The 21,004-nt window shown below is 48.4% G+C and overlaps 9 protein-coding genes across 9 annotated transcripts; 6 read left to right on the plus strand and 3 right to left on the minus strand.

Annotated features, from left to right (window-relative positions):
- Positions 1-137: 137 nt before the first annotated feature.
- On the plus strand, positions 138-1,018 carry N7509_005211 (uncharacterized protein; the record flags this gene model as incomplete). Its single annotated transcript, XM_056629848.1, has 4 exons — positions 138-295; positions 362-405; positions 589-793; positions 968-1,018. Exons 1-4 carry the CDS (start codon positions 155-157, stop codon positions 1,016-1,018), a joined length of 441 nt encoding a protein of 146 aa, XP_056489150.1. The 5' UTR covers positions 138-154.
- Positions 1,019-1,556: 538 nt separating this feature from the next.
- On the minus strand, positions 1,557-4,513 carry pmt1 (protein mannosyltransferase 1; the record flags this gene model as incomplete). Its single annotated transcript, XM_056629849.1, has 3 exons — positions 1,557-2,045; positions 2,221-3,899; positions 3,961-4,513. 3 exons carry the CDS (start codon positions 4,511-4,513, stop codon positions 1,557-1,559), a joined length of 2,721 nt encoding a protein of 906 aa, XP_056489151.1.
- Positions 4,514-5,563: 1,050 nt separating this feature from the next.
- On the plus strand, positions 5,564-7,230 carry N7509_005213 (SURP domain-containing protein; the record flags this gene model as incomplete). The annotated part of the gene is made up of 3 exons (XM_056629850.1): positions 5,564-5,651; positions 5,708-5,761; positions 5,822-7,230. 3 exons carry the CDS (start codon positions 5,564-5,566, stop codon positions 7,228-7,230), a joined length of 1,551 nt encoding a protein of 516 aa, XP_056489152.1.
- Positions 7,231-8,149: 919 nt separating this feature from the next.
- Positions 8,150-8,785, plus strand: N7509_005214 (uncharacterized protein; the record flags this gene model as incomplete). Its single annotated transcript, XM_056629851.1, has 1 exon — positions 8,150-8,785. The coding sequence occupies one exon, from the start codon at positions 8,150-8,152 to the stop codon at positions 8,783-8,785; it is 636 nt and encodes a 211-aa protein (XP_056489153.1).
- A 523-nt stretch (positions 8,786-9,308) lies between these two features.
- On the plus strand, positions 9,309-9,692 carry N7509_005215 (uncharacterized protein; the record flags this gene model as incomplete). Its single annotated transcript, XM_056629852.1, has 2 exons — positions 9,309-9,459; positions 9,577-9,692. The coding sequence occupies 2 exons, from the start codon at positions 9,309-9,311 to the stop codon at positions 9,690-9,692; spliced, it is 267 nt and encodes an 88-aa protein (XP_056489154.1).
- A 3,347-nt stretch (positions 9,693-13,039) lies between these two features.
- Positions 13,040-13,249, minus strand: N7509_005216 (uncharacterized protein; the record flags this gene model as incomplete). The annotated part of the gene is made up of 1 exon (XM_056629853.1): positions 13,040-13,249. One exon carries the CDS (start codon positions 13,247-13,249, stop codon positions 13,040-13,042), a length of 210 nt encoding a protein of 69 aa, XP_056489155.1.
- A 779-nt stretch (positions 13,250-14,028) lies between these two features.
- On the minus strand, positions 14,029-15,393 carry N7509_005217 (uncharacterized protein; the record flags this gene model as incomplete). The annotated part of the gene is made up of 3 exons (XM_056629854.1): positions 14,029-15,088; positions 15,148-15,253; positions 15,330-15,393. 3 exons carry the CDS (start codon positions 15,391-15,393, stop codon positions 14,029-14,031), a joined length of 1,230 nt encoding a protein of 409 aa, XP_056489156.1.
- An 886-nt stretch (positions 15,394-16,279) lies between these two features.
- Positions 16,280-17,122, plus strand: N7509_005218 (LysM peptidoglycan-binding domain-containing protein; the record flags this gene model as incomplete). The annotated part of the gene is made up of 1 exon (XM_056629855.1): positions 16,280-17,122. One exon carries the CDS (start codon positions 16,280-16,282, stop codon positions 17,120-17,122), a length of 843 nt encoding a protein of 280 aa, XP_056489157.1.
- An 81-nt stretch (positions 17,123-17,203) lies between these two features.
- Positions 17,204-20,121, plus strand: N7509_005219 (uncharacterized protein; the record flags this gene model as incomplete). Its single annotated transcript, XM_056629856.1, has 7 exons — positions 17,204-17,704; positions 17,759-17,771; positions 17,837-18,917; positions 18,984-19,015; positions 19,069-19,439; positions 19,503-19,874; positions 20,080-20,121. The coding sequence occupies 7 exons, from the start codon at positions 17,204-17,206 to the stop codon at positions 20,119-20,121; spliced, it is 2,412 nt and encodes an 803-aa protein (XP_056489158.1).
- Positions 20,122-21,004: the final 883 nt, after the last annotated feature.

Here is a 21,004-nt window from a genome sequence, read left to right on the forward strand (position 1 = left end):
TCCAGGGTTGGCGGTTGGTCTGTCCGTTGCTGACTCATGCAAAACACGTGACTGTAGCCACCCACGCAGAGAGCAGTGCATGACATGATTCTCCCACGACCTCCCCAGTCTTTCCGCGCTCCCCTCTCTCATCCACCTACGACTTGCCACAACCATGTCTTCGATCGCTGCTCTGGCTACCCGCCGGGCTCTGACCCGCCAGCCTATCTTCCGCGCTCCCCCGCGCCGCTTCGTCTCCTCCAAGGTCGAGGAGGCCAACCTCGACAAGGGAGCCAAGAAGGACCCCGAGCTCTACGTACGACCACCGACCAGCCATTGAACCCGCAATTGAACCCTCCGAAGCTAATTCTTACAACTACAGGTCCTCCTCGGTGTCATGTCTGGTGCTTTCCTCCTCGCCGGCTGGTAAATATGATCCTCCCCACGCCCCCGACAACCCGAATATTCCCGCAGCGAAATGATAGTGCCACACTCCGTGCGATATCAGGGCGCGCATAGAGCTCTCATTCTCCTACCACAATGCTTCAGAAATACTCGAGTCCAAAGCGCAATGACTGACCGATCGGCTCTTCTGCTTTTTTCCAATAGGTACTTCGGCAGCAAGCCCACCTCCGTCACCTCCGAGGCTAGCAACGTTCGCATCGGCGAGAGTGCTATGCCCTGGCACGCCGCCTCTGAGGATGGCAAGATCTACAAGTATCAGTACCACCCTCACGGTGACAAGAGCCAGCCCCTCCGTGCTGCTCCCAGCGCCATGAACACCGTCATTGTCCCCAATGTCACCCTCCCCGAGGTATGTCATGCCACCTTTGCAGATCCCGCCCCCAATCCATCCTGCTTCGATTTGTAATGAATTGAGAGCTACACCTCCTATTGCGAAGAAAGCTTTGCTACCAGTGTAGTGAAGTGGGATGGTCAAGCTATATATGCATATGCACAGCTGCTAACTTGAACTCTCCTTTCACAGGACCTCCACGAGAAGTTCAACAAGTACGGCAAGGAGGAGTGGGACTACTAAATCAGTCTGTTTCTGCCTTGGAGCTTTCCCAAAACATGTTGTGAGGGCGAACCGCCGCTTATGCGGTTACCTGTTGTACACTAAGGCCACGGGCAAGGAGGTAGTAGAGTGCGTGGACTTATGATTGCGATTAACCGGGGATTTGTGCATAGTTACCCGCTGTTCAGATAAAGTCAATTTTGGAATCGGTGTCTTTTTTCAGCTTTTATATTCTTTCTTGTCCTTTCGTACTATCACCATAGACAAGGTCGACGTTTTCGTTTGCTTATCTTGTTTCTTCAAACGCTTTTCTTTTGGGACTACTAGTGCGTCTCCGTACTCCCCATATACGCCGGAAATGGACAATGCAAACGCTCATCACATTCAAGTTTGGAGATTCAATATTCTAACAAGAAAAAAAAAAACTAATCACCGTGAAAGAAAAATTCATCCCGATAAACAGTCATAATACACAATTGTGAAGATTTTCTCTCTCCGAGTCAATATTTCTTTCTACCACGTACACCCCAAACCGAAAAAACCCTATCAACCGAACGTATTATTTAGTAGCTTCATTGCCCTCGCTAGCAGGGCTGGGGATAGGCTCATTAGGCTTCTCGGCCGAGCGCTCATTACCACCGGCGACGGAGGCAGGGCTCTCAGGAGCAATCGAGTCTTCCGCATTCGAGCCGGTCTGGGGGTTCTGGCCCTCGACGTCAGGGTGTGGGGGTGCAAGTTGACCGTCCACGATGGGGATCTCCTGCGCGTTCTCGAGACGCTTGGATTCATAGCGGGTCTCGAATTTGACCTTGCCCTCGGCGCGGAGCGAGGAGACGAGGGATTCGTCTAGGATGTTACCGTTTTGATCGCGGTACTCGACGCGGGCCATGGAGCCGGATAGCTTGGGCTCGGTCACGGCGGCTTGGTCTTCGTCCTGGGCGGCGTCGACGGGGCCCTGGGCCTTATTGGCGGGTGGTGCAGCGGCCTGGACGGCGGGGGTGGTTGGGATTGCGTCCACGGGGGCCATGTTCGTGATATATTGACTCAACTAAGAATTTATTGGTTCCATGTCAGCCATGGGATGTCGCGAGTTTGATTTTTTGGATATTTTTTGTCAATATCCTCGGCGGGGAGGTTGCCATTCCGGAACACTTACGTCGGTGTGAAAGGTGTTGCAGTTGAAATCCCAAGTGCTCAGGAGTTTGGAACTCTCGCAGGCGGACTGGGTCCAGGGGTTTCCGTAAACCAGGGGGGGCGTAGAAAGTGAAGACAGCAACGCTGAGACCAAGGAAGGCAGCCATCACAGCCTTTCCAATGATAGGCTTAGAGGTGAAACCCAGGCTCTTGATTCGGTTGAAGACAAAGTCAAACTCTTGGCAGAAGACCATAATGGCGAAGTAGAGGGCGGGGAGATAGTGGTGCAGAAAGAGTTGACGGGCCATAAGGTAAAATGGGAAGTAGTGGAAGAACCATCCCAGCACGGTGGTGCCAACCTCGTAGTCGAAACGCTTGAAAGAAACGTGGTTGTAGTCACCACAGCTTCTCTGCCAGCGCAGGATTGAGATGGCCTTCACAACGAAGTAGATGCCAATGGCAGCGGTAGTCGACCACCAAATGAGGGGGTTACCAATAAGGTAGATGTGGCGGTGGTCCTTGCCCCAGAAGTTGATACCACGGAGGAGAGTGGGCCAAGATGGAGGACGAGAATCCCAGTTGTGCGATTCGACCAAGTTGGCGTTCGTGGTCCACATCACCTTCTGCAGCTCCCAGAACTTACCCAGGAAACCGGGGTTACGGTAGTTGACCTTCTCGGCATCCGCAGGCATCATGGGATGGGCATTGGACTCGACAATCCAGACGCTGTTGGGTAGAGTACCGCCGCGAGCGCAGGTGACTTCCTGTTGCTCGTATCCCCAATCCGGAAGCTTGACTTTGTGAGAGAACAGAACGCAACCAGTCATGACGTGCACAAGCTTGAACTTGGTCTGAATGGTGCGAAGGCGAGTCTTGGCCGCCTCGCCCTCAGACATGCTCTTAATAATCTCGACCTTGAACAGATCGTTCGCGTCACCGGGGAATCCTTCGTAACCATAAGCCGAGATCTCGAACTGCCAGTCAGCCTCGGTCACTGGAGGACGCTCGTCGTGCGAGTGAATACGGCGGTGGGTAAGCTCGTGGTAGAGTCGGATAACCGATCCATCTTGGATCAAGCCGGCGGTTTGGTTGTCCCAAGCATACGGGCCCTCGATCTCTCCATAGGGACCCAGAGGCTGTGTCTGGTTCTCCATAATGAAGACGTTGTTCTCATCCTTGTGGGGGTACAGAGTGACCTGCTGCTGCTTACTACCGGTGGGATACATGTGGTTGTGCGAGTGCAGGTAGCCACCTTGGGTGTTGTGGTGACGCAGGCTGATACGCGAGCCAAAGGAAACATCGGCCGGGACGTCATGCATACCCTTGGAGTTCAATGTTGACTGGAACTCGGAGGACATGAAACCATCACCCTCACCGGGGTTAACCAGGCAGATGAAGTGGATAGCGAACATGGCAAGGTAGAATCCAAGAGGAATAACAATCAGGCAGAAGATACGAGCGAACAAGTGCTTGAACCACAGTCGCGGGGTCACCGTGCGGGTATCACCGAGCAAAACCCAGAGTTGGAGGGCAGTGAGAGAGCCCACCCAGGCCATAGTGAAGAGACCAACCCACTTGACACTGAGTGTAGCGCCCAGCGAAAAGCCCGTGGCGACCAACCAAAACCACCAGGGGCCCTTGAAGGCATGGGACGGTCCCATTTCTTGTTGGTTGGTGAAGCAGTTGAACGTAAGCGCCGTCAAAGCAGTGAAGAAAATCAGAGGAGAGTCCAGGAGAATCAATCGCGATTGGGTAGTGAGCGCATTGTCTAAATTATGTTAGCTTTTTGCCATATATCCTCTATCCCGGTATCTCGAGTTCAAACATACCGAAGATGACAATGCCAGCACCCAACACCGCAGTCACAGACCGGCAGCCGGTAGCCTTGAGGGTAAGGAACATCAGGGAGACGGTCAAGACACCCAGAATGGCCGGCAGCAAACGCATTGCTACATATGGCACACCAGGCTCCAGATAGTCCTTGCCAATGTCCTTGAAATCAAACTCTCCATCGAAGCCAGCCAGCCAGCCAGCCAGCGTGATCAGGAGCTTAGCAAGCGGGGGATGGACATCCATAAAGAAGCGACCCTTAATGTATTTGGAAGCGAAGCCACCGAAGTGAACCTCGTCGAAGACAACGCTGGCAGGTGCATAAATGCGAAATAGACGCACGGCGGCGCCAATCAGCGTTACCAGTACCAGCAGCTTGTAGTCGGAAGCGGGGAGGTTGAGGATATCATATTCCTTGACGCCGTCTGACGCATAGCTGGAGGGCTGTGTCTGAACAGGCTTGCGGTTTTTTGGCTTGGGCGAACGACTCGGAGAGCGGCGACCGCGGCTCTGAGGTCGAACAGCCAGCGTATCCTTGGATTTCTGACCCATGATGGTTGATGGGATTCCCGATCGATCGGGGGTATGTAGGAGGCTCGGGGCACGAAGCGGCGGGAGAGATTGTAAGATCGGAGGAGAGGAAAGGAAATGTCAAGTGGCTTGGTGTGGAGCCTAGATCGAACGGACGCAATGGAAAAAAAGAAAAGTGTTCTCGAAATAGAATCAACAGTTGTTGAAAGCTTCAGCGCGGAGCTCTCACCAACCTCGCGGAGAAGAGGGAAGGCGAGCTGTTGGAGGGGGTTAGTGATCGTAGGTAGTAAAAAAGAAAACCCATGACAGGGTCAGAGGGAAAGAGAGAAAAAAGGAAAAGAAAAAAAAGATGATGGGGAATAGAGAGTGGAAGAATGGACGCAAGCGGGACAAGTTCGTGAGGCCAGATCGACGGGAGCCACGAGAACGGAGAAGTTGACTAGTACAAGTACAGTCCAGGTAGAACGTGAGTCCACCCGTTTTGGCCCCAGCCTGGCCCTGGCCCCTTTTACTTAGTGCACAGTGCTAGCATGTGTTAATTGTTAATTTTAGAATATGTGCTGTCAATTGGCATTTTAATTTTAAAATTTTGGAACAGGTTAAATATCCTCAATTGCCTAAATTATATCTATATGCTGTCAATGTCGGGAAATATCTGTAGTACATACTGTGACTACTATGTACTACTTGCAGTGTATGCACTCCCACTGTTTACGGAGTGCCCCTGGCTTCATACATCGTCCCATGCAGAGGAACCGTCTGGGGCCATTCAAGTTGTACTATACTTACTACCATAATAAATACTCGAGTAAATCACTCACTAATTGGCCCAATTCTATCTACTAGCACTGAAGTATTATATTTATATTTATTTATTTAATAATATCTCAATCCAAGTATACTACAAGCCATACACAAATCTCGCCGCATTCAGCCACCGTGATGTGGCTAGTGTGGCTGGTGCTGTAGTGTGGCTGCTTTGCTTAGTCATATGCATCGCCGTCGCCGACCTGCAAGGTCGAGAAGAGAAAAGATCCAGTTGGCATCCTATTCGACTCCATCCACGTCACCATGGAATCCTCAAATGGAACGACACCACTTCCAGAGGATACAAACAAGGCTCCTGAGGGCGTAGTGGTACCTCCTAAGGATATTCGCGGTACTGTCTCTATTCTTTCACTTTTGGCGCGACTGCGCAACTAACCAGCTATCTAGCAATCGTCGAGAAGACCGCTGGCTACGTTTCTCGTAATGGCGCAGTGTTCGAAGGTATATTGGCTCTCAATTCTCTCATTTGACTCTAACATACTCACGCGCAATTGTCTTCAGATCGTGTCCGTGATAAAGAGAAGAACAACCCAAAATTCTCCTTCCTCAACCCAACCGATGCCTACGCGAACTTTTATCAGTGGCGTCTAACAGAGATCAAGGAGGGCCGCGGCACTTCCGTCGCAGCTGGACGACCTGGTGAGGCCGTGTCGGCCGCTGAACCCGAAACTCCCCAAGGCCCTCCTGAGCCACCAAGCTTTCACTTCTCGGCGCGCATGCCCATGATCAATGCGCAGGATCTGGAGGTGCTGAAGCTGACTGCCACATTTGTCGCCAAGCGAGGAAAGTCTTTCTTGACAGCACTGTCACAACGGGAAGCTAGAAACTCCCAGTTTGATTTCCTCCGGCCTCAACACCGTCTCTACCAATTCTTCACACGATTGGTAGACCAGTATACGATCTTGTTACGACCGGAAGGAATTGATGATGCCACGACAGAGAAGAAGAGAATCTCCGATCTGGAACGTAATGTCCAGGATAAATATAACACACTGGAGCGCTCCAAGCAACGCGCCGAATGGGTGAAGCACCAGGTGCAACAGAAGCAAAAGAAGGAAGAAATCGAGGAACAAGAACGTATCGAGTACCAACAGATCGACTGGCACGACTTTGTCGTGGTCGAGACTGTGCTCTTCAACGAGTCCGACGATCAGTCCGAGCTTCCACCCCCAACTTCACTTGGAGACCTCCAGTCTGCTTCTCTCGAGCAGAAGGCCGCCATGTCCCTTAACCCACTGCGCATCGAGGAGGCTATGCCTACCGATCTCGATGCTCCCGTTCACTATAATGCCTACCCCGCCCAGTCTGAAGCCGCGCCGGTGATGCAACCCTCCGTTTCTCCTTATCCCACCCAAATGCCATACCCACCCCCGGCAATGGACCCCTCCATGCAGTACCCTGCTGCTGCCCAATTTGAAGACCAGCGTGCTCGCCCCGAATCGCCAGCAGCTGCACCTGGTCAACCAGCGATGCGGATCCGTCAAGATTATGTGCCGCGAGCTCAAGCCCGCCGCCAGGCTAGCGCGATGGCGCTGTGCCCCAACTGTCACCAACAGATCCCCGTCGCAGAGCTTGATCACCATATGCGCATTGAACTGCTCGACCCGCGCTGGAAGGAGCAGCGCGCCAAGGCTGATTCCCGAAGTGCGACGACCAATCTTTCCACCGTTGACGTGGTGAACAATCTCAAGCGACTGGCTAGCCAGCGCAGTGATGTATTTGACTCGTCCCTGGCACCTAACGTTGACCCCGAAGAGGAAGCACGCCGCAAGCGCATGGCTGTTGGTGCTGATGGCTCATTGCCTCCTGGTGCCCCTGGACCGGCTCTTGGACCCAACGGAATGCCAACCCCGCAGAATATGAATATCGAAGATCAACTCCGACACATTCATCAACGTGCCCGGCAATAGGCACTTTGTCGCGGAACTTTTCTCTTCAAATCTTTGTTCCCTTCCGTCGGAGTTTTAGGAGCGTTGTTTTTTCTTCTTTTTTTTCTTTTTCTTCTTATCATTTTGATACTCCTCGCTTGGAGAATGGGCATTGGATCGGTGCGTTCGTTTGTATAATAGGTAGCTCGATCTATTTGATGCCCAAAAAATATCCCTCGAGGAACTTCCTCGATTTTTTCTCTGAACGATTACGTTCACGTTCAATGCCCAATTGTGTAAACGTGACCACAGTCCTTCCCCTTTTCCGAACCAATTCTCACCACTATTTCACTTGCTAGGGCAGCGAGCCTCGCGGAGCGGAGCTTTTCTTGTCATGGCAGGCTTAGGGCTCCCGGCTTACTTCGTCGACCTCAAGGCTATTTCCAGGCATTGCCAAGGGAGAAAATACATGGTGGCGCCAATCGGTTGTTCTTTGTGGGGATTATTTAAGCCTCGTTTGCTTGTCTTCGGGAAGGTCTATACTTAGATGCTCATATCCTATAAAATCCACCGACGGGGCCTATATACGGACCTTAATGTCCGCACAAAACAAAGGAACAAGAAAAAAATAAGACTGCAGCTTACCACCACCAGACTCTGCCACGCTGTAAATGAAGGAAATTGATTGCAAAAGTGGATTGGGGGTCTTACCTACTCCACATGCGAGGCTTGGTGGCTCCAACCTTGCAGCGGTGCCTCTGATGATAGGTCGATCAGCACTCTATTTTCACCTAAAATAGTGAGTGTAAAACTACTAGGTGAAGCCTTGACCACCGTTGTGACAGGTGTTTAAAGCTCTTTCAGATTTCACCCCCTTAAAACACTTACGAGTACGACTCAGAGACGAATCATTTCTCCATTCTCCTTCACACAACGACGACCCCCTACCCCCCTCTCCACAATGTCAAGCGTACCGTTCAACGCCGACCCAGACTCCGGTCTATCAAAGAACCACGATCCATACAAACGATCCCACACTACAACGAAGACCTGGACAATCGGCACCTTCTCGACGGGAATTATCTCCGCCATCATAGGCGGAGCTCTCCTAGGCGCATACTTTCGCGAAGCGTGGAACAATTGCGAGGCCGCACGCGAGAAACTCGGCGATGACAATTTTGATAATGTATCCGAGGAAGACTGTATGGGACCAGGCCAGTTATTTTGGGCTGGTGCGTTCTTCATCGTGGTGTCTTGTGTTCTGGGTGTCTGTTTTGTCGTCTTCTTGATACTTCATTGTACCCGTCGAGGCCGCAGGAACAACCCGGGAGTGATGTATCACAGCGCTCCTATCGTCGATCAGAATTACGCTCAGCCTTACGATCCATATGCTGCGAGGCTCGCTGGCCCGCCGCCTGCTTACCCTGTGTCGGTGGCACAGTACGATGCTCAGTCGAGTGCTCAGTCTAATTTTCCGATGGTTCAAGTGAACACACCATCACCATCACCATCACCGGTGCCGGAGCCAGAACCAGCTCATTACGATCCGAAGCTCCAACATCCGCCAAAGGAGAATGCTCCTGATCGATTTGCGTGATATTCTTCTATTTTAAAATGTGAATGCGTCTCAGCTCGAATTACATGATCCCGACTACGGTTGAAAAAGAGCAGAGCAATCGCGTCCACATGATTCTGGAGCTTGGAATTGCGCGGGCTGGGAAAAGGACTCAAAATTAGCTTGTTGGTAGATCTTTCTTTATCTGCATGTTCCTCTTTTATTTAGCATGTCGAAGGCACGCTGGATCGTTGTCTGTTAATACCCCATCTTTTATGTATTATATTTGTATAAAAGGGAATTTCGTTTCAAATGAATGTATAAGAAAGAGTACACTCCGAGCCCGATTCTTTGTTTGATATAATACTTCTTTGATTAACCAAGTCATTGATACTAAGTTCTGAAAAAATAACACAAAGCTCATTGTGGCTGCTCGCATCTGCCAAGATCAATGACTCGGGCGTGCTATTTAATGGCCTCGAGTACTCCCCATCGGTACTTGAAATATCCAACAGCCTAGTACTCTACTGACACCATAGCCAGTTTATCTCAACCAGAGCATAAAATGTCTTCTAACACACTTCATCGCGTATTTGAAGGCGAACTGTATGAGAGTTGGTATCCCAACTCCCAGCGTGTGAACGACCCGGATGACGAGCCGCAGAGATGGCGGGTTGTTTTTATGTTCGAAAAGTCGGACGCCCGATTAACTAATAGTGAGTTGCTTAAGAAGATGTTACATTGCATCAAGACCAGAGACATTTATCTTAGCGATGTTGACCAGGCAGGGTATCATCCGCTCACTTTTACTTTTCCAATTGTTACTATAACAGATACCGACGAGGATATTCTCGATGAGGCTGAGATAGTTGTTGAGAATTGGATTGAGAATTATCGACTCAGAGAAATTAGAGCACCGTTCTGCCGGCAGCATATTTTTGGTTCCTAGAATCGAACTTGAACCAATACGTTTATTTAAGTGAAATTTGAATACTTGAATTGGATTTTTTTCCTCGCTCAATTTAGAAGATCTTTGCACTAGCAACTACCAACTAGTAATAAGCAGTAGCGGTAGTAGTAAGCCATCCTTAATCATTCTCTTCTATGGTCTGTTTATTTTTCATTCTCAAAGCCTGATCGGCAAATCTGCTACTCTCTCTGATCCTTTCCCCGTAGAAGACGAGGCATGGCGGAGCGGCGCAGAAGATAGTCACCACAATGGCTAGAATCATCATAGAAATGTTGGCCCCAAGCTCTCGAATCATCTGGTGCGTGAAGAGTGGAAATGTACCAGCCATGATAGCTCGTACAAATTGCACAGCAGCTAGCCCACTATCCAAATAAGTGAGATAGCTATCCACTAGATACCCGAGCAAAACCGTGTCAAATTTATTGATTGTACTTTAGACTATTTCCAGAGTTGTTACGTTAGATGTACCTTAGAATAAAAACGGAATTCCTTCCCTAACCACAGTCCATTGGGTTATGTTCCATGGATCCTGAGGCCAAGAAACACACACGGTAGATAATGCTGACACATAAAACCTGAAGCGCCTCTTAAATGGCATGCTCTTAGATATATTCAATGTTTCCTATTTCTAAACCTCTGACAACACTCTGCTATTGCTTCCCAATACCGTTCTTTGGCTTCCTGGAGTGTCTCCCACTGCTAATCTATTATGAGCGGCCAAGCTAACCCCGTATCCAGTTACTGGATGAACAAATTGCACGCACATGTCGCCCGCGTGAACGCGAACCAAAACGAGGACCGAGCGGAGAAGAAAAGAAATGAAGAGATGCCTTCTGGAAAAAGGCCACAAGGTCCCTTTCGCGTTCGAGACAATGACATGGAGAGAATTAAGAAGCGTCGTCATGACGCAAAGCGCGACCGCAAGGTCCGATTCGAAGGGGTTCCGGAAAATAGACCTGTCGATGGCTCTTTACCCTATCAGTCTGATGATTTTCATTCTTCGGCTAATCAGTAAGTCACTACGTCTCAGAATATTGTAGTGCCCTGTCTTTAGTGTCCAATACGATATCTAACCAGTATCTCTACAGTAGCGTAAGCAAAGCAACAAAGTAAGTACTCGTGGCCAGCCTCAGCTTATATTCCGTGAAACTTCTTAGATTCCACAGTCAAGAGTCTTCAAGGTAAAAAGACGCTAATGGTTGACTCGAAAGTTTGGATAGCAAATCCGACATAGGTTATCCGGAAACCCTTATTGGTAATGTGAGTATTCTAGCTCGACAGATTAGAACCCTAAAAAGGGAGATAGAGAAGATGAAGCAAATACTGGAGAATATACAGTGAACTCTACTCGGGAAATCAAAAGGTCATACTTTTTTTCAAGTAATCTTAGTCGATACATAAAAATTTTGATCGTTGACCAAAGTTTCCGAAACATATACAACGCTTTTTGAACAAGTATTTTGATGGCGTTGCTGGGCTCTCTTGCCGTCAGGATTACCAGCCCCTGAGAGATGCAACAGCCTGGCAGATATCGATGCACACGCGATTTCAATGGCAGTGGAAGACTGAATACGTATACATGCTGTAGATTCCAGTACGCCAGCTGTTGAGGAAAGAACAGATCAGCTTGGTACATATGTAGTGAAGGCGCTCTAGTCTCTTAATTTAGCTTACCCTGGCTCTCAGTCCCTTTGGGCGCAGTCCCTGGGTTTGTTTTAAAAAGCATTTCAGGACCTTCGATAATCAATAATTATTCAATTTCGAGAGGATTGCGAGGTGATTAACCGGTTGCTGATTGACTATAGAGACCATGAGTGCTGGGCGCAACGATATCATCTTCCGACGATGGAGTCGGCGTCGACATCTCTTCGTCGATAGTGCCTCGGCCGGCTTGTGGATGTGGGCAATCAAAGTACCCTGATCTTCCTGTGCTGGCAGGTGAAATAAAGATTTAGGCGGCATGAGGCCTTGCAGTGGATTTGAATCGCAGCGAAAAATGTGTCGGCTAGGCTGAGGGAAAGTATTCTTCTCTCACGGAGGCGAGAGCGAAATTTTGCAGGCGAAAAATCCCGTAGGCGGGCAATCGATCTGCCAAGGCAAGTCTTTCATGGAACGACTCTACATATTTGCAGCGTGAAAACCGTTTTACATCGTTGAGCAAGGTTGAGACCAATGATTCACAAATCGATTGGACACGGTGCGAGCGAATACTGGCAGACTTCAAGCTACGATGTTAATCTGCCACAGCGAGTGGTCCATAGAATGCCACTTCGGTCTAAGCCACATACTAACTACGTTAAAGGCCGTTTCATCATTGTCAACAACGTTGATGAGGCAAATGATTTGTCACGCATAGCTTCGTGCCAACCACGGCGCCAGGTGGATCCATCAACTCCACCCGCTCTCTACTCCAAACTCTTGAAGTTTCTTATTTCAACGTTGATAAACCGCCGCATCAGCGATTAACAGCCTATATTAGAAACGTAGAACCCACGATAAAAGAATCTTCTTGTACGTACGAACTCTCCTCGCTGGAGCTTGCACATTGTCCGATTTGACCCGTGAAAGGGCTGGAACACTGTTACAGCATACCAGGCTGTAATCCCATTTTAGTATGAATTCAATTACTGCAGATTTAAAAATGGCCAATCCGTTATCCTGCAGGGTACCTCGAGTGCTCACCAAATACAATATAATTACAGGCAGGTCTTCTACAAATAGTGTTCACTAAGCCTTCAATCACTCCATGATGACATGCCATTCTGCCAGAAGTTGTCTGTGTCCTGTATCGCATACATAATGCTGATTCAGGTTCAAGGCTAGAAAATGGTGTCGGACAGTTAAAATGCTGTCGTTGAGAGCGGAAATGAGGCGTTACGCTGAAACGCGGTCGATGATCAAGAAAAAGCACGCTACACGTCACGTAATTTACGGCCTGATGGCAAATTCATTTCAGCCACAATAAATTACCACCAGCCACATCATCCTGAGACTTGCCTAATAACAATAGATACAGGACAATTATGAGACGGTAATATACGGTTTCGCTGACAGGGCTGTTCTGATAATAATTACAGCTTGCGTAGAGCATTCCATTCCAATGGGTCTCCGAGAAAACGAATTCACTCTTCAATATTAATTAAATCAACAGCCGAGTAATTCCAGAAGAATGAGCGGGCAAAAACACAATAAAAATTTGAATATTGTTCTCACGATATCCTGAGTATCTGTATAAGATGATACTGCTGCGTTAATACACTTATATTAAACGCTTTACGGTCTGTGTGAGAGCCACATGCGGAGATTAATTGAAATGGGTTAGTGTTTTAGCTGAAGAAACATGATCCGACGATGACACGGATGAGGACATCGCAAATGTTCCTCTGGACTGTGGGCGTTCCGACAAAACCACGGTTCGTCGGGTCCGGATCGACCAACGCTGGCACAAGTAAGCGGATGCTCTCAGACTTGTATCTCGCATCTAACTGATTGTTGATGTGCCCATTCTTGCCGCCATCGCTGGGGTTCCAGGGCATCAAGCACCTTCCTTTGGACCCCTCATACCCCGCTGATCCTGTAGCCACACGTAGCTCTTTTGTGGGAGCTGCATCTGATCGTTAAAATTGCTGCCCTCAATACCTTTTGGTGGTAGTGGCGGTGGTCTGTATTGATCTAGCCCGATAGACTGGAGCGGGTAGATGATATCAAATTCAGTTACTCATCTGCAATAAGCTATGGCAATCCTAATTTACTGGACAAAGAATTACTTCATAGAATTCAGGCACGCAGGCTATCGCGCCTTCCATGTCTAAATAGCTCCTTCTGTGCCTAACGTTGCTTCGCCCTCTTTGTTTGTTGACACCACCCCTAGCACAGTAGAGCATGCCTTACATAGGACTGCCCCTTTTTTGATCTCGATGAGCAACTTGTCCCAAGGAAAATGCGATTACAACTCTCGCTGTAATTGTTGTTACACGGCGAGAGCTGACTGAGGCTCTCAATCTAGCGAGAGAGGTGATCACAGAGGAAATATGTGTATGTATGAGAAAATATCTGAGCTCAAAGGACCTAGATATAACTAGCTGTGTGGACTGACTAAGCTTGTGCAACAGGGCAAACACTCTGGCGAAGGCTCTGGCGTGCGTGTCCGATCCCCAGCCCCAGTATTACAAATATTAGTGAAGACGGGTGTGAAATGAGCACCGGCCGAACGAATGACAGAGCTTAATGCCAACTTCATCGTTGTTTTCGGCCTTCCAACCAATTCCGCGAATCTCTTAAACATGCTGTCGATATAAAATTCCATTCTTTATGATCATAAATCTAGTTTCACCTGGCCACCTGCTCGCTCTTTCTGTCGTGATGATTCACATTCCTCAAGTTCCGAGCAGTCGCACTGTACTTCTTGTCGCCTCCTTGCATACAAGGCTGCGCCCCGAGCAGCTGCGAAAGTCAGATCTATGGCCTTCTTTCCATGGGCAGATGCCGCTATTTTGGGTTCGATATGAAGTTCCAACAGCCCGGCCAAAGCGTCTTTCAAATTAGCCATAAAAAGAGGGTTTGTTGTGCTCTCGCCAGCTAGAAGAAAATCCGTAATTCGAAACGACAAAGCAAAACTTGTGATCTGCTCACGGAGACGAGCCCATAATAAGTCCGGATCATCTGCTTCAAGAATTCGATCCAGCCCTAGTTCGAAGTTAAGAGCTTTTATCTCATCGCATGCAAAGCGTACAAAGGCTTCACCACTATCAGGTATAGTAATGCTGGTGTATAACAGATGGCGGGTAAAAGAGACGAAAAGAATTATCGGAGAACTAGCCCTGACCCATTCAAATCCAAACTCATCTGTACACTGCCATAGATCATGATAGCGTTTGCATAGTCCATAGCCGTTAGCGGCATAAACAGCATCTGCCTCTACCAGGCGTTTAGGGTAATATGAACAATCGCCCGTCCATGTCTGTAAATCCAGCTCTTGAAGAGCAGTGTTGATTACGTCTGAACTCAAGGTTTGTATATCGGGAGTTGTAATGGCAACTCTATTCAGATCTTGGTGTATCTGCTTCTCTGTGGCAAGCTTAAGATTCCAGAGCATTTCGCTGATGATGTTTATGTCGTCCACTTCAAGTTCCACCGGTCGCTTGAGCTTTTCATTCAACCAGCGCCACCCAGCCCGCGCTGGAAAGGGGACACCTAAGAAAGAGTCCAAAAGAGGAAATAGCCTAAAATAGAGATTTTGGAAAATCCCTTGATCTTCGATCAATACGGGCTTGCCTCCTTTCGCAAGGCGTATCATAAGCTCAAGATACTCATGTTTGCCATAGATCTGGACAACTTCGACGACGGTTCCATTATAATAATGTACAGCGGAAGTTCTGTTAGAAATAAGGATTAGTTCAAGTTCCACGTATAACCAAAATAGCTACACACTCACCCATATGAAGGAGTTAGATCGAACCCGACTCCCGGGGCATCATAAATATCAACCGGAAGGCATGTTTCACACCGGGGACGGGGGCAGTCATAGAAGGAATAAGCGACTGTTGAAAAGGCAACAAGAGTGAATATCCAAGTTAAATTCATCTGCAAGAGTCAAGACAAGGTCGGTACGCATACTTGCAAGATGCAGGTTCTGAGTGATCCCCTTGCGGGGGCCTACTGAGGAGGTAGTTCTGATCATGGGACACGGACAAACGGTGTTGTCCGAGACTCCGGGTTTTGTTAGAGTGCTACGGGGCGGACCCCACGCCGCTAACACCTGCAGGACCGGACTGATTAGTATATATTTGCGACCACTGTGTTACACAGGATTGATCTCGTCTCTGATCTAGTGTATTCTAGTTATTTTAGTACTTGAATTGGCTCCGGTCAATTCCGACAGCGAAATTAACGAGCATGAAATCGCTAACCGGAACCTCCGGACGCTACTATATGCAGGGTTTTGGTCGCTCAACAACTCTACTTGGTTCCTGGATGCCTGCTAATGCCTTTTTTGGGGACTTTTGAAACGAAGCGTCGGTTTTTCTTCCCTTGTGGGAGGAGAACTGTTACTGTTCTTCGAATGACTTTCCCAATCGTTGTATATGTAGGGACATGTAATTATCGTATACATTCAGGTTGGTCGATAAAGCTTCAAATAGCTCGATGTTCCACCTGGGTGCCTCTGTAGATGGTGAAATAGTTCTCATTCCCTAGACGAATGGACGATGTAACATCGCTTATTCTTAGCGATCAGTTCAGCAGTCTCTGCATGGGAACCAGGGTCTTATACCAATGAGGCTCAACGCTTACTTCGTTTTTCTTATCCCTGGTTTTATTATTCCTATTCGAATATCTTTAACTAGTTGGCCAACACTTGAAAAATGAGACCGATAAGAGGGAGAAATGCCATGCTGTATGCAGCAGTAGGGGTGGTAGTTCTTCCTGGTAGCATGGCTTTGAGTTTGTTGGAGGACTGGAGCCACGACCCCTGTCCATCTCTTTGCGACACCTCCCACAATGATCCTAGCAACTGGACAACATATTATGATTTTGATTTTCTAGACCGATGCCAAAGTTAAATGATGATGGATTTCGCTATTTTCACAGATGTTGATGATTCCAATCTGTCTAAGACTATCCGGGCCTGCAAAGCTTCTGATATCTCTCTTAATGGAAAGACGGATGCAAATACCATAGGCTTGACTAGTGGCATTAAGGCAACACTCCATGCAGCATGGAATTCTGCTTCTAGTGAGGGGCTCAACATCACATCCGCTTTTCAAGCGGCGGAAAGGATGAAGGCATTTTACGACATTAGCCATTCCTACCAGCCTTCTCTTTTTGCGTCCTATCTAGACACCGTGGTTGCGGTTCATACAGGACCCGGTGTGGACAGAGACTTTATGGCCAAAGCCTTGCTGGAAGAGCTTATAAACTATTTACAAGAAAGTGGCTCTGAAGAGACATTAATTCTGCAAATTTGCCACAAAGATTATACTTTGGGTGTTTTGGTAGGAACTGGACATTCGAGACTAGGAACAGTACAGCAGGCCATGCAGCACTGGATCAATGGGACATGCGTTTCTGGTTATGAAAACAGTGCGAGAGTTAAGTCCATGACTCTTGTTGCTCCAGTGACGAGTGGCCTTCTATCTCTCTCCAATTCGACCAAGGCCTCACAGCTAAAAAGCCGCGGCGGCTGCACCACGATTCAAGTTCAACCTAACGATCTATGTGGCTCCCTGGCAACTAAATGTGGAATTTCGCTCAATGACTTTTACAAATACAACCCGGGTAAGGCTTCTGCAATAATCTTCAATTGGGCCAGAAAGTATGTTGCAGCCCTGGGGGTCTGCCTGTGCCTAGTGAGAATTCAGACGGTTCTTGCGCTACCTACAAGGTTCATGCTGCGGACACATGTGCTGTAATTGCAGCGAGCAATGGCATAACTACCAGCGAAATCGAAAAACTACAACAAAAACACTTGGGGTTGGATAGGGTGCCACGATATGCAATCCGGTGCAGTGATCTGTCTCAGCGAAGGCACCCCTCCTATGCCTGCATCTGTTACCAATGCTGTCTGTGGTCCTCAGGTACCTGGCACTGCAAAACCAAAAAAGGGAACCAAATTGGCAGACCTCAATCCCTGCCCTTTGAACTCTTGCTGTGATGTTTGGGGACAGTGCGGCATCTCGAAAGACTATTGCACGGACACAAGCTCTGGCGCACCTGGAACCGCCGCTCCCCACAGCAACGGATGTATTTCAAACTGCGGCAATGATATCGTGAACAATGATTCCGGGCCTAGCACGTTTCGCAAGATAGGCTATTTTGAGGCATTCAATGTCGATCGCCCTTGTTTGAACATGGGCGTTAGCCAGATCGACACATCTAAATACACCCATCTCCATTTTGCTTTTGGAAACCTCACCAGCGATTTCAATATTGATATTGAAACCTACAGGGTGGGTTTTAACCAATTTGTTAATTTGAAGGGCGTCAAGCGCATCGTGAGTTCTCAAACCCTGGCTATTGATCTAGCTTACTGACCCCTGATTCGATAGATTTCTCTTGGCGGTATGTATTGAAGGCATCCCCAATTTAATTCTTGCACTTTGTGGGATAGCTAACCGCTATCTTAGGCTGGGCATTCAGCACCGATCCCAATACCTACAATATTTTCCGCGAGGCCGTGAAAGTAGAGAACCGAGAGAACTTTGCCGACAATGTAGCCGAGTTTTTAAAGAAATGGAATCTGGATGGTGTTGATTTTGATTGGGAGTATCCCGGTGAGCCTGATATTCGTGGTATCCCAAAGGGAAGCAAGGAAAATGGAGAAGATTATTCTTCCTTCCTCGCGATTTTGCGAAAGAAGGTGAGCGAACGCAGCATATCAGTGGCTGCTCCAGCATCCTATTGGTATCTGAAGGGATATCCAGTTGGTAAAATGGATGCTTCTGTTGACTACTGGGTGTACATGTCGTACGACTTGCATGGGCAATGGGATTTTGACAAGCCATGGGCAACACCTGGCTGCACTATGGGAAGTTGCTTACGATCTCATGTGAATTTGACGGAGACTCTCGACGCCCTTTCTATGATTACCAAGGCGGGTGTGACTTCAAATAAGATTGTTGTTGGTCTAAGCAATTATGGTCGGTCTTTTAAGATGGCGACAGCCGGATGCACGGGGCCTATGTGCACATATACTGGCGAGGCATCAGGAGCAAAACCAGGCCGCTGCACTCGAACGGCTGGCCTCCTCGCCGATGCAGAGATCAATGAGATCAGACAAAAAGACAGCACCGCAAAAACTTGGATTGATAAGGATAGTGATAGTAACATCCTTGTCTATGATTCTGTTCAGTGGGTTGCGTATATGGACGCAGATATTCGCAAATCACGAACAAACCTGTACAAAGGAAAGAATCTGGGTGGTGTGGTCGAATGGGTCATTGATATGGAAGAATTTGAAACTCCGACGTCACCCCCAACATCTACCACTACTGCACCTGCTGTATCTGTCACAGCTACCGCCCCGGCAAACATCCAGGGGGCTATCAACCCATATCTCTACAGCTGCACAAATGCACAGAAGAAAATCGTCCTCCAGACATGGGAGGAAGCTTCCATTTTGGCCCAAGGACACTATGAGTGGTTTCCAGGTGAGAAATGGCAGGATGCCATGACTCTTTATATTGGAAGTAAATCCAAGGATGATTTGTAAGTCCCAAATCATTATACTACATGTACTACTCTGGTTTGCTTAATTCGCTGACACCTTTGCAGTAGTTTTTTCGGAGGCCAAGGACCATTGATGGGTATGAAACTTTCAAAAGTCAGTTGTCCATTGTGCTGACATTCTGCACTCCAGATAACGTTGAGAGGCAATACAAAATTCACTTTGGCCATTTCGGAGATGCACCCGTCAACACCTATGGTTACTTCTATTGCGATGAGAGCAAGGTCCCAGGCAGCCATAAGAAAGATAAGAACGGCAAAAAGTCCCCATCGTGCGATGAACCCGGCGTATCAACTTATACGTGGGACGACCCGGGCAAGTTCTGGTCCGCACACTATGTCGTCCTCTGCCCCCAGTTTTTCAGCAGCAGGATGAGCTCACTTTTGTCCGCGGTGGAGGCAGCTGATGGTGATCCAGTAGTCCAGCGCTACATAGACTACTGGAAGCCCCTCAGAGTGCGGTCCTTGTTCCACGAGACCTATCATTGGAAGAATACTGTTTCGGTACCAAGGTGCCGTGACAAGACCTACGATCCTAGAGTAATAATTAATATGGCAAGGTTACAGCAGGAGGATTCAGTTATCAATGCGGAATCTTGGGCATTGGCGGCTCTCTCAATTTATTTGCAGCAGGTCTTTCATTTGGAGAGTCCACCCACCGCTATACCTAAATCCTCTCCAGTGATCGGTGGGGCCGATATACGAGAGCATTACCTCGATGCGCCCCCAGACTGGTGGGAGCGGCCCGTTGACCTTGACTCAAAAGCTTTCAACCCTTCCATGGATGACACAGTAATGCTGTCCAGTATGGGATCATTAATGGATTCGGGGCCCTTCCCTTCCTGTATCAATGGACTTTACGAGGATATGCATCAATGTGTGGAAATCTGTGGTGGTGACGGTAGCACTTGCAAGCAAAGCCCCACCAATGCCACAATTGTGTGCAGTGGATGCGTTCAAAAGCCTGCCACTCCAACTTGCAAGACAGGGAGCTATAAAGATATGGATACTTGTGATGCATCTTGCAGCGGCGGCTCGTGCTTTTTGAATGCGGGTGAAAGTGGGGTTCAGTGTGAGGATTGTCCCTCTAGCTGAGAAGGTATCGATCATGTCCTGGTACAATCAGCTTAACATGCCATCCTAGGCGGAACTCCTCCTCTTGATTCTTAGCAAGCGAAACAAATGAAGCCTCACTCTCAGATCTCGGTACCAGTACGTCGGGCTTGGAGATGATGCCGAGAGTTCGAATCGGATGGATCAGCATCCCGCGCTAAACGTAGGACGATCTGGTTCGCAAAGTCATTTTTTGCAGAGCTGTGGACGGAGTGATAGTCGCGAAGTTTTGCATCTCAAAGTGACTGGCTAGGGTCGCGATCCGGACTCTTTGGTCGACAGATCATTTTGACTCTGATCAAGGCTCTGCTTCGATCCCTTGAGCCTCGACTCGGTCAGTTACAATTGCTTAATTATGACACGAAAGATGCCACGTGGAGTTGTGATAATTCGTGGATAAGACGTAGTTGTTGACTTCGAAAGTAGCCGTCATGTTTCTGTCAGTGTGGGTTGTCACATGTGCCCGACGCGGGACGCTGCGACGCGTCAGTGCACCATCTCGTCGCCTGTGGCACACGGTCCAAATACCGCCGGGTGCTGCCTTGGGTCGGCATGCTCAAGTGACAACAGGGAAGTGATTTAATTATAATCACGTAGTGGCCAGGGATCAAAAATCAACCGTAGAAAACACGAAATCACCCGGAAAAACAAGCAGGTCTTGACCCGTCTTTCTGATGAAAGGTCATCTAAATGTATCCCGCAGGAATCAAACCCGAACCGTTATTAGATAGCTAATGCAGAAAATCCATTAACGTAATCCACGGCCGAGCTGGCCACACGGCCGAGCTGGCCACCCACCCCCATTGCAAAATTTCAAAATTGATTATCTTAGCCAACACCCATTAATTTGACTAGATAATACGATTTTTACATGAAGTAATCCTATACCCTGTTACTCCACATCCACTACAGGTAGGAGGAGCCCTCCTAGCCGGTTGAATCAGCTGATTAGGCAG

The sequence above is a fragment of the Penicillium cosmopolitanum genome (genome assembly GCF_028827165.1).
Source record: "Penicillium cosmopolitanum strain IBT 29677 chromosome Unknown utg000006l:49.0-5199605.0:1.0-5204138.0, whole genome shotgun sequence".
NCBI lineage: Eukaryota > Fungi > Ascomycota > Eurotiomycetes > Eurotiales > Aspergillaceae > Penicillium > Penicillium cosmopolitanum.